The sequence below is a fragment of the Bos indicus x Bos taurus genome, chromosome 18 (assembly GCF_003369695.1).
Source record: "Bos indicus x Bos taurus breed Angus x Brahman F1 hybrid chromosome 18, Bos_hybrid_MaternalHap_v2.0, whole genome shotgun sequence".
NCBI classification, from domain to species: Eukaryota; Metazoa; Chordata; class Mammalia; order Artiodactyla; family Bovidae; genus Bos; species Bos indicus x Bos taurus.
The window spans coordinates 172,008-184,194 of record NC_040093.1 but is presented as its reverse complement, the minus strand read 5'-3'; the positions used below and the strand labels follow the sequence as shown (position 1 = coordinate 184,194).

The 12,187-nt window shown below is 58.3% G+C and overlaps 2 protein-coding genes across 2 annotated transcripts; one reads left to right on the top strand and one right to left on the bottom strand.

Moving 5' to 3' along the window:
- The first annotated feature begins 688 nt into the window (after positions 1-688).
- ZSCAN22 (zinc finger and SCAN domain containing 22) lies at positions 689-2,021 on the top strand. Its single transcript, XM_027514461.1, is given in 3 exon segments — positions 689-720; positions 1,204-1,847; positions 1,850-2,021. Coding segments are annotated over 3 exon segments (759 nt in total). The 3' UTR covers positions 1,933-2,021.
- A 4,309-nt stretch (positions 2,022-6,330) lies between these two features.
- A1BG (alpha-1-B glycoprotein) lies at positions 6,331-10,546 on the bottom strand. Its single transcript, XM_027514580.1, has 8 exons — positions 10,400-10,546; positions 10,292-10,327; positions 9,929-10,207; positions 9,030-9,302; positions 8,509-8,805; positions 7,763-8,059; positions 6,847-7,134; positions 6,331-6,507 (listed from the first exon to the last, which is right to left on the bottom strand). Exons 1-8 carry the CDS (start codon positions 10,431-10,433, stop codon positions 6,500-6,502), a joined length of 1,512 nt encoding a protein of 503 aa, XP_027370381.1. The 5' UTR covers positions 10,434-10,546; the 3' UTR covers positions 6,331-6,499.
- Positions 10,547-12,187: the final 1,641 nt, after the last annotated feature.

The window sequence follows — 12,187 nt, the reverse complement described above, 5'->3', positions numbered from 1 at the left end:
ATTTTTGTCTTTTTTTTTTTTTTTTGGCTGCGACATGTGCCATGCAGGGTCTCAGTTCCCTGGCCAGGGATTGAACCCGCGCCCCCTGCAGTGGAACCAGGGAGTCTTAACCCCCGGACCACCAGGGAAGTCCCTGTGTCATATTTTAGATTCAACATGTAAGTGATATCATGCGATACTTATTTTTCTCTTCTTGACTTACTTCACTTCGTATGATAATCTCTAGTCCCATCCATGTTGTTTCACATGGTTTTATTTCATTCTTTTCATGGCTGAGTAATATTCCATTGTGTATATATACCACATCTTTATCCATTCATCTGCCAGTGGACATTTAGGTTGCTTCCATGTCTTGGCTGTTGTAAATACAATATGAACAGGGGTGCCTTTTCAAATTAGAGTTTTGTCTGATTATATGCCTAGGAGTGGGATTGCTGGGTCATATGGCAAACACTATTTTTAGTGTTTTGAGGAACTGTCATACTGTTCTCCATAGTGGCCAAGTCAATTTATATTCCCACTACACACCCTCTCCAACATTTATTGTTTGTAGACTTTTTTGATGATGGCCATTCTGAGCAGCATGAAGTGGTATCTCACTTCTGATTTGCATTTCTCTCGTAATTAGCGATGATGAGCACCCTTTCATGTGCCCATTGGCCGTCTGTGTGTGTGACGCAGGTGGTTGATGGTGTTGGAGGACACCATCCAAGACACCAAGTGAGAAACTTTTCTTTGGAGAGGGGACCAAATGTCAGGAGTGGCCCACAGCTTCCCTCTCAGGGTGAGGTCAGGGCTCGGCAGAGTTAGGGAGGCCTGGTATGAGAAAAGTGGTGACTCTGTGGTTTGAACTGTTGCAGGCTGGGCGCTGGGATCTGAGCTCACAGACACCAGCTATAAGCGGAGTGGTTAGGAGGAGTCGGAGCCCTGGGACAGGGCCGCGGAAACTCTGGGAGGAGGGACTCCCTCGGGAGCCGCCTTTGGTGGTGACTGTGAATCCCAGGGCGGCCCAGAGAGGCAGGCCAGACTCTCAGGGGAAACGTGGGCCCAGTCTGTCTCCCACCACATGGATTTCAGGAAAACTTCAGGGCCTCACAAGGACGCTCCCCTAGCCCAGCCCAGCTGTGAAGCTGGTGCCTTGGGGGATAGCCTCCACGTGCGGCCAGACCTCACCTCCTGAGAGAAGACTCCTTCTGAGGAAAGATGGGATCCACCGGATGGTTGTGGGACAGAGCCTCCAGGCACGTGCTCGGGGAGGAACCCCCCGACGTGTGGAGAGTGGGGGAAGACCCTCCGGAGCCCCTCGGAGGCCCACCAGAAGAGCCAGGCCCGCAAGATGCCCTACACCTGCAGCGAGTGTGGGAAAGCCTTCAGCCGGAGCGCACACCTGGCGCAGCACCAGGTGATGCACACGGGGGCCAAGCCCCACGATTGCATGGAGTGTGGCAAGGCCTTCGCCTGGCTCACCCACCTGAGCCAGCACCGGAGGGTGCACACCGGTGAGAAGCCCTACGCCTGCGGAGAGTGCGGCAAGGCCTTCCGCCGCAGCACCCACCTCAGCCAGCACCGGCGGACGCACACGGGCAAGCGGCCCTACACGTGCGACGCGTGTGGCCAGGCCTTCAGCCAGAGCACGCATCTGACCCAGCACCAGCGCATGCACACCGGCGAGAAGCCCTGTGAGTGCGGCGCCTGCGGGAAAGCCTTCAGCAACTGCTCAGCTCTGGTGCGGCACCTGCGGGTGCCCTCCGGGGAGAAGCCCTACCAGTGCCGGGAGTGCCCCAAGGCCTTCGCGCAGAGCTCCTCCCTCCTGGAGCACCAGCGCGTGCACACAGGCGAGAAGCCCTACGGTGCGACGACTGCGGGAAAGCCTTCAGCCGCAGCTCAGCCCTCATGCTTCACCTGCGCCTCCACGTCAGCGTCCTCCAGTGACGAGCGCGCCTCCCGCCGCGGCGCAGCGCTGGCAAGGAACCTGAATTCCAGAAGAGCCAGGACAGCTGGACTGGGGACTGGGGCGTCCCCGAAACGACAAGGGGCTTACGGGCAGAATCTGGGGCTGCTGGGGGACAGCACTTCATTCAGGGACGCGGAGGGAGGCTCTTCAGGCCAGCCGGCGAAGCTTCCAGAAGCCCTGGCTGCCCTCCGTTCCCCACTCAGGGCCGTCTCAGGACAGCTGAATCCAGGGGGTGCGTTGATCCTTGAAGCCGGGACAGCCCAGGTCGCGCTGCTCTCAGGACTCAGGGGCCCCCAGGTGCTCGGGCGGGAGGCTCGTCTTCACACGCCCGCGTGGCTGCCCTCCTTGCCCGCCCCTCTCCTGTGTAACTGGGGCCTGCCCGCGCCCACCTACTTCTTCACACACACTGTTCTCTCCGCCTGCTCAAGTCCGACTCCGAGGCCAGCCTGGGAGCTGCCTTTTCCACGAGACCCTCTCCGACCCTCAGCCTCTCTGGCATTTCCCCCGCCCTGAGGGTGCTCTTGTCCCTGCACAGCATCCATTTTTCCCTCCCCACTCCGTGCACGGCCCACCAGTCGTCAGGCTGTTGGTTTTACCTCACTACTCCATCTTCACCGTCATTACCTTCTGCGGGCCCACATCCCCTGTTCGCGGGATTCCAGCAGGGGGTCTCCTTCCTAACGCCTTCCTGCCTTCATCACACACACACACACCACATACATATACACACAGCACATACATATATCACACACACCACATGCATACACACACAGTACATACATATATCACACACACCACATGCATATACACACAGCACATACATGTATCACACACCACATGCATATACACAGCACATACATATATCACACACACCACATGCATACACACACAGCACATATTATCACACACACCACATGCATACACACACATGCACACTATATACAAACACATTTCCCCCACACCACATACACCACACACAAACCAACACACGCACCACACACACATGCCACTTACATACACTCCCCACATACACACACACGGTTGTTTCCTTCTCCACACGGGCCTCCAGCAGGCTCTTTCCACAACCCGAATCTGATCGTGTCTCTACAGTCATGGGAAGCTCTCCACTGTGTCACCTTCTACAGCAAAGCTTCCTGAATGGGTTACAAGTTCCTGTCAAGGCATCAGCCTTCTTTCATGTGTTTCTCTGATGACTCTATGGTGTGTGAACCTGACCCCCCACCATACAGTTGTGTATTGTGTACTGGTCATCTATACCATCTCTCCCGGTGTTTCTCCCTCTGTCTGGAATTCATTCCTTCTGTGTCATGAGTAAACAAAGACCTCTGACGAGCGAGGTTAAGAGCAGGAAGGCTGAGACCCAGGGAGACGGAGATCTTGTAGTGTCTCAGAGAGTCCTAGATGTACCTAGACACAGCATGGCTGAGGCTCAGATGCTGAGGAACTGATGGGACGTGAGGAAAGACTGAGAGGCAAGAGATGCATGTCCCCCTGCCCTTAGGCCCCCAGCAGGCTGCAGGGAGTGGAAAAGACATGAACCTAACATCAGGACGCCTTGGGGACCCCAGGTAAGTGACTTCCCTGAGCCTTAGTGACCGGCTCGGTCAGGAGAGGGGATGATGAGACCCGCCTTGTGCAGCACCTGATGCAGGCTCTGAGCACTGGCCCTGACTGCTGGCATCTGACTCCCCCTTTCCGCCCCACCCTCCCGCTCTCTTTCACTGAGGAACTGAATCTCCTCCCCACCCCAGCACTCAGAGCACTATCATACCCACTTTGTTGTGAGATGTGTATCTACTTTGTTTATTCAAAGGAGAAGGAGTTCAGGGGAAGAAATGAATCTTTATTAAGGTCTTACATCCCATTTAAATGGTAAAGTATTAATTCTAAGTAGACTGCAAAGAGTTAAGTATGCATACTGTAATCCCAAGAGAAATCTTTTAAAAAGACTATACAAAGAGAATTCATTGGAATGACTGATGCTGAAGCTCCAATATTTTGGCCACCTGATGTGAACTGACTCATTGGAAAAGACCCTGATGCTGGGAAAGACTGAAGACAGAAGGGGATGACAGAGGATGAGGGGGTTGGATGGCAGCACCGACTCGATGGACATGAATTTGAGCAAGCTCTAGGAGTTGGTGATGGACAGGGCAGCCTGGCATGCTGCAGTCCATGGGGGTCGCAAAGAGTCGGACATGACTGAGTGACTGAAATGAACTGAAACAGATGATCAAAAACTCAGATGAGTTAAAAAGGAAGCTGAGAAACAACCCAAAAGAAAGCAGGAAAGGGAAAACTGACAGATAACAAAAGGAGCAAACAGGAAAGAAAAAGGCAGACCAAACCGTAAGCTTATACATTGTTACATATAAGTGATCTAAACATACCAATTAAAAGAATTTGCCAGAATGAATTTTTTTAAAAAAGAAAATAAGAAACTTAACTTTCAGTGTGATGATATAGGGACTTCCCCGGTGGTCCAGTGGTTAAGAATCCACTTTGCAATCCAGGGGACGGGTTTGATCCCTGGTCAGGGAACTAGATCCCACATGCTGCGTAGAAACTGAGTACCACAACTACTGAGCCCACGTGCTCCGAAGCCGCTGAGCCACAACTAGAGTTCATGTGTCCCAGGGGAAGATCCTGCATGATGCAACAAAGACCCTCAGGCCCCAACTAAGACCCAGTGCAGCCAAATAAATAAATATTTAAAAAATAAATGTAATTAGGTAAGCTTAAGGTAAAAGAGTGGGGAAAGATATATATTATGAAATCTCCACATCAAAAAATGCTGCAATGGCTATATTAGTATCAAACCAAGTAGACTTAAGAACAAGGAAAATTACTAGGAACAAAGAGAGAACTTACATAGTGATAAAGAGACAATTCACCAAGAAGACATAACAGTTCCAAATAATGTATGCATTTAACAACAAAGCCTTAAAATAACAGGAAATAAAAACTGATAGAGCTGAAAGAAAATAATAGACTTTAAATTCACAAATTATAATTGGAGACTTCAACACCCCTCTCACTAGAATCAACAGAACAAAACAGAAAACCAGTAAGGATACAAAAGAACTGACCAATGTCATCAACCAACTGGATGAATGGATGAAGCTGCCAAAGGTCAAACTTTGTTTATCCAGAAATAAGTAATTTCCCATGATTTAAGCTAAGATAAAGCTTTTGAAGTCTGATTTTAAGCTGTTACTAATGTTTACCCCCAAAAGTGAATGGTCTAAGTTTCCACCTGAAGAAAATGAAAAAGAAATTAATTCAGAATTAAGTAGAAGGAAGGGAATGACGCAAGTAGTGAATCACAAAATAGAAAAGAGTACCAAAATGAGCACTCTCAAAAGGTAATCTGTTCTTTGATAAAGATAAATATAAAGATAAATACAATTGATAAACCTCCAGCTAGACAGAGAGGGAGAAGGGACACAGCATCAGTCATGAAAGAGGTGGCATCCCTATAGACCCTGCAGGCATGAGAAGACTACAGCTGTGCTATGAGCAATTCTGTGCCAGTCAATCAGACCTCTCCGTTCAAGAAATAGGCAAATTTCTTGCAAAAACAGTTCACCAAGCATTAGTTGATTGGAGAAGGCGATGGCACCCCACTCCAGTACTCTTGCCTGGAAAATCCCATGGACGGAGTAGCCTGGTAGGCTGCAGTCCATGGGGTCGAGCAGAGTTGGACACGACTGAGCGACTTCACTTTGACTTTTCACTTTCATGCACTGGAGAAGGAAATGGCAACCCACTCCAGTGTTCTTGCCTGGAGAATCCCAGGGACGGGGGAGCCTAGTGGGCTGCCGTCTATGGGGTCGCACAGAGTCGGACACGACTGAAGCAAGTTAGCAGCAGCAGCAAGCATTAGTTGTTAATGCTAGCCTTACTCACAACTGATGTATGTCAGCACCTGGAGGGCCAGGCTAGGGCCGGTCAGTGGTCCAGGAGAGGTCCAGTTCGGGGACCGTGGGGAAGAGCAGAGAGGACCCCTCCCCTCCCGCGGCCTTGGGCTGCGGGGTGGGCGACCCGGCCTTGGAGCGGGACACAGCCCCGCATCGCCACCTGGTGGCCGCTGAGCCGGGAAGAGAGCTGTAAAATGCAGCCTCTGAACCGCCTCCCATCCAGTCAAGGAGGTCCGGAGCTTCAGCTGCCTCCCACACCTGCGAGGGTTGGGCGGAGGGGACTGGGGAGCAGGAGGAAGCTTAATGGGAGAAAGCAAGAGAAGGGGCCTCCACCCTCAGGATCCATCCCAGAGCCCACCCACCTTCAGGACTCAGGATCCCAGCCCGGGGGCTCCCGCCCCCCGCACCTGGACCACCATGGGCCAGAGACACGTCTTAAAGGCTGTCTGCACATTTATTAGTTCCTGGGATGGATCAGGGAGAGGCGGCCATTCCCCCTGCTCCCAGGGAGAACTCCAGCTTCCCGCTGCAGCACAAGGCATCAGAGGCAGGCTGGAGAAAGGACTTCCCGAGGATACTATCAGCACCCGAGTCGGCCACTGGGTCAGCTTCCTGGACCAAGTGGACAAAAGAGATGGTGGGGAGGGAGGCTCCCTGCGTCCTCCCTGATGAGTCAGGGCGGGCCTCGTTGAGGCCTCAGCAGGGCGGGGACTGGTCAGCTGCCCGCGAGGAAACATGCCCCCACCGCCCCCTACAGGTGCTCGTGACCACACCCCGCCCTGCCTTGCAGTCCCCCGACACACACACACACGCACACACACACACCCAGCAGTCTAGGCCCACCAGCCAATGTCAGCCCTGGAAGGGCGCATGAAAGCGCAGCCCTGGAGGAGAGTACCGTCGGGGCAAAGACCTGGATCGCAACCCCCTCCTCCTGGGGCTTCAATTCACCTGCCACCCGGAGCTCCACCGGGTCGCTGAGCTCCGACAGCAAGGAGCGGGGCCCGCCGGTGCGGTAGCGGCAGCTGTATGTGCCGGCGTGCTGGGGCCCCACGGAGGTCAGCACCAGGTCCGCGGGGCCGTGGGTGGACCAAGCCACCGCCAAGGGCTCCTCTTCGCCCGCGCGCAGCAGCAGGAAGGAGACGTCGGGCACCTCGGCCTCGCAGCGCAGGACAGCATCACGGCCCGGAGTCAAGGCCCCAGTCCACAGGGCCCGGAGCTGCGGCCTGGGCAGAGGCCCTGGGCGAGCGGCGGGAGGTCAAGTGAGGCTCCTCGCCCCGCCTCCGACCCTCGGCACTGCGCTGTAGCCGGCGGGCCTCCCCGCCCCACCCCCCAGACCTGCCATGAGGTCTGAGCCCCCCAGGGGTCCCCATCACGGGCACACAGCGCCCAGGAGGAAAACGCCACCCGCCCAGCGGAGTGGGGTTCCTGCGAAGGGCACAGCCGGGGCAGCGGCCCAGAGGTGGGACCTGTGCGGCCAGGAGTCCCGGACGCTGAAATCCGAGGAGCACACAGACCCAGGGCCGGGGGGGCTCGGCGAGAATTACACCTGGACCCTCCGCGTAGGCACCTGGGCTCCAGGAGGGCCGGGATCCTAATCTGACGACCACCGACAGGCGCGTGGCGCACGAGCCAGTGCAGAGCGGTTAGGAGTCTGAACCCTAAAAACTGGATCCGCTCTCCACGATCTCCACCAAAGCGCCCCACCTGCCCAGCGCTCACGGCGGCGGCAGACAGGCCACCAGGCGGGGCGCCCCGGGGCCCTGGAGGCCGACCCCACCCCCTCAGGCCCCGGGCGCCTCCCGTCGTATCCCGGGACAGGCGCCCGGGTAGAAGGGGGCTCCGGGCCGCCGTGCCCGCAGCTCACCGTCCACGCGCAGCTCCAGGGTCGCGCTAGGCTTGGAGCCCGCGAAGGGCGGCGACGTGTCCACGTAGACGCAGCTGTAGTTGCCCGAGTCCACCGCCGAGACGCCGCGCAGCTCGAATTGGGCCTCGGGGCCCGCGGGGCTCAGGACGCGCTGCACCTGGCGCCCGCCGGCGTCCTTGCGCACCAGGGCGAAGCGCACGCCGGCGCGCGGTGCCCGGCACCGCAGCTGCACCAGCGCGCCCGGCGTGGGGCTCAGGATCGCGGGTTCGGCCGACAGCTCCGGCGCGGGGAGCGTCCCTGCGGGGAGCGCGCGGGAGGCTGGCGCACAAACCGGATCCTCCCCCAGAAAGATCCGTCTTGCTCCCTCCCGGGAAGCCGGCTGAGACCACCCCGGAGCCTTCCTCCCGACCCGGCCCGGTCCTCGCCGGACGCGGACATTCCTACGCTCTCCGCACTAGTCCGTAAGCGCAGGAAAACGGGGTGCGGGCGCGTTTTGTGGAAGGAGCACCCCCGAGCCCCCGACGACCTCTCCTGAGCTTTACGCCCCTGGTCCGAGTCCTTAGGGGTCCTGCAGCCCCCCCTTGGCTCCCTCCACAGCGGCCTCAGGGCCCACCGGGGCCGGCCCTGCGCTCCTCGCCTTAGGCTCGCGGGGGAGAGCGCGCCCCGGGCACGGGCAGGGCCGCGTCCGGGCTCCGTCCGGGCTCTCGCAGCCCTCGCAGCCCCGCGGTCTCGTCCCGCAGGCTCACCGTCGCTCAGCACCAGCTCAGCCGGCGCACTGTCCCGGGACCAGGCCGCCAGCTCGCTGCGCAGCCGGTAGCGGCAGGTGTAGCCGCTGCCGTCGCCCGCGGCCAGCGCGCTCAGCCGGAAGAAGACGCGGTCCGGACTGGTGCTGGCCCGGGGTACCAGCTGCTCCTCCGCGCCCCGCCGCAGCTGGAAGTCCACGCCGCTCAGGGGCGCCACGCAGGTGAGCGAGGCAGACGAGCCCGGCCTCAGGACCTTGGCCGACTCCCTGTCCACTGTCAGCGTGGGCGCCGGCGGCGGGTCTGCAGGGAGGGGTGTGTCACTGGGGAGGCCGCTGGGGGGCGCCCAGCCCCCAGACCTCTGTCCCAGGAACAGCCTGCCTGTGGTGGGTTCCGACGCAGCTCCCCAGGCAGGCCGCTGCTTCCCACAGCCGTCCTGGGTGGGGCTGCTCAGGGTCCAGGGTAGTTTCTCGTCCTCCAGGAGCCTCCTCCCCCAGGAAGCCCTCTGGGCTGGCCCACCCACTCACCTAGCTCCTCTATGGTCACTGTGGCACTGGGCTCCGAGGGGGTGCCTGCCGCGTGGGTCCGGTAGCTGCAGCTGTAGTTCCCAGCCCGGTGGACCGGGAAGGTGGCTTGCGTGGCCTCTGGGGCCTCAGCCACCTCCAGAAACTGGTCCTCTCCTTCCAGCCTCAGCAGGAAAGTCACACCTCGAAGTCCCGAGAGGCACAGCAGTGTGGTGTTCAGGCCGGGTGTGATCCAGGACACGGGACTGGTTGAGATCGAGGGTGGGGGCAGGGGCTCTGCAGATGGGGCAGGGGTCACAGCGGGACAGGGGTCTTGGGTAACTCTGCCTGAGCTGGGAGACATGGGGGCCCAGCCCGACCTGGACCTCCAAGCTCCTGACAGTGTGAGGGAGCCAAGATGGACGTCTCGATGGGGGAGTGAGCCGGGAATACAAGTGGAAGGCATGGGGCCGGCTGCCCGCAGCTTCCTGGGGATTCAATCATTTATTCTCACAGCCTTCTAGGGTTGGTGAAAACATCACCCTCTTTTTGTTCAGTCACTAAGTCTGTCCAGTTGTTTGGCACCCCACGGACTGTAGCCCGCCAGGCTTCTCTGACAGTGGGATTCCCCAGGCAAGGATACTGGAGCGGGTTGCCATGCCCTCCTCCAGGGGTCTTCCCGACCCAGGGATTGAACTGGCCTCTCCTGCACTGGCAGGTGGATTCTTTACTACTGAGCCGCCAGGGAAGCCCAGTCACCCTTATTTAACAGATGGGGACACTGGGCTCAGAGACAGCACCGGAACTGCCCGAGGCCACCAGCTGCTCTGGAGCGGCAGCAAGAGCACAGGGAGGGTGAGGCTTGAGCAGAGGAGCCTCCCCAGCAGCCCGCCTCCTGCCTCCAGGCTGGGGACCACACTCACCTGCTCCGGTCACTTCCACCAGGTTGCTCGGGCTGATCCAATCGTTGTCGCCCTTGTAGCTGCAGCGGTAGAGGCCCCGGGTGGTGCTGGTCACTGGTCCCAGCGGGAACCTGTGCTCATGGGCAGGGGACTCCAGGTGCACTGGTTCCTGGCCCACGCCATCCTTGAGGAGCTGAAACTTCTGGGTCGGCAGCGGGCTCTGGCAGGTCAGCGTCACATCGGCCCAGGGTGCCAGCAGTGAGCCGGCCTCGGCCCACAGGGATGGCCTGGGGTCAAAGACTGAGTAGGGGAGGCAGTCAGAGCCGGGCACCCACCCGCGGGCTCACCCCGCAGCACCCTCCGTGCCCAGGCTGGCCCACTCACACGTCGCCTGCTCAGTCACCGGGCTCAGGGACAGACCTGCAGAGACCCAGCTGTTAGGCCTCACTGCCGTTCCCCCCAGCCCCCGACCACCCCAGGACCCGGCCTCACCCCAGAGCAGCAGGAGGGCTGCCCAAGCAGACATGGTCCACGTCCCGCAGCCTCAGGGCTGTCTGTGGGGTTATAAGGTGCAGCCGGGGCGGCAGGGCTCACCCCCGCACCCTTCCCGGAAAGCTGGGCTCCAGGGGCAAAGGGCGAACCTTGACCCCCAGAGGCTCAGCCACAGCAACAGTCAATAACCACGCTGAATGGGTTTGCTGCCTTCCCGTCAGTTTTGCAAATCACTCAAACGCAGTCGTCTGGGGACTAGCGGCTGTCAGGTTACACGTTTTGCCCCAGACATGTCAGAAAGACTGGACACGGCTTCTTTTCAGGATCCCGCTGGCAGCCCTCACAGGCAGGTTATTTTTCCCTTGGATATCCCAACCACAAAAAACCTGCCTGCCAAACAGGAGACGGGTTCAATCCCTGAGTCAGGAAGCTCCCCTGGAAAAGGGAATGGTAACCCACTCCAGTATTCTCACCTGGGAAATTCCACAGACAGAGGAGCCTGGAGGGCTATAATCCATAGGGTCCCAAAGAGCCAACACAACTTAGAGACTAAACAAAAAATCTCAACTACAGCCGCAGAGATGAATCAGTGGTCAGAGCTCTGGGGAAAAGGTTTTTGAGTGGAAATCAGCCACGGTGAATTGGTTAAAGGTGAGATTGCTGAGGAAGGTGTGGCCTGCGGACAGTGAGGGGCCACAGGAGCTGCAATTGCTCTGCTCGTCAGGGACTGCTTGTCGGAATCCAGAAGCTGAAGGCCCCGAGTAAGAGCGTCCCGTCTGGTCCTGCGTTCGGCAAGTAACTGGTCTGAGGCATTCCCCAGAGAAACAAGGAGGCCATACAGACAGGCAGGACCTGAGGTTCTCACACAGGTCACACATCACACACACTCATCACACACACACGTGGCCATTGCACAATCTCCCGTCCCCTCTGGGCCTGTGTGGGCCTGGCCTTCAACCCAGGGAGGTGAAGGCCTCTCCCCCCATTGGTGGCATTGATCGGGTAATTCCTTGGACATCCAGTGCCTCCCGTGCTCTGTGGCAACTCACCACATTGTCCCTCGGTTTCTCCACCTGACAAATTAGCCAGCTGGAGCTTGAGACTGAAGAATGGGTGCTGGGAGCCCCTTCTCCAAGCAGGCGTGAGGATATTGGGGTGATGGTGAACACTGGCATGCCATGCCCCATGCCAAACTGTCCCCAGGGCCCTGATGGTCACCCGTCACCACGTGGGAGGATGTGACGAGAAGCTCCGCTTTCCCAGAGCTCGTGGGCTGGAGTCCGAGGATGCTCATCCCAGGCGGGACGTGGGCTGGCCGCCATGCTGCCTGTCCACCTGAGATGCTGAGAATGGGGCTGTGGGGAGCCAGGTGCGCTGGCTCAGCAGCAGGTGGGAACAACCTGACCCACAGTGGACGCCAGCCCAGGCCGACAGAGCTGGGGTCAGCAGCTGTGACTCCTGGGGGAGGTCAAGGAAGGTGTTTCTCTAGAATTTGAAGCCTGTTGTGCAAGTAAGTAGACCAGCCGCAGGTTCCAAAAGACGTCACTCATACGCCCAGCAGCAGGTGGGAACAACCTGACCCACAGTGGACGCCAGCCCAGACCGACAGAGCTGGGGTCAGCAGCCGTGACTCCTGGGGGAGGTCAAGGGAGGTGTTTCTCTAGAATTTGAAGCCTGTTGTGCAAGTAAGTAGACCAGCTGCAGGTTCCAAAAGGCGTCACTCATACGCCAGGACGGGCAGAGCGGTGGGCGGCAGGCCCTGTTGTGTGTCACCCACTGCGGCTTAAC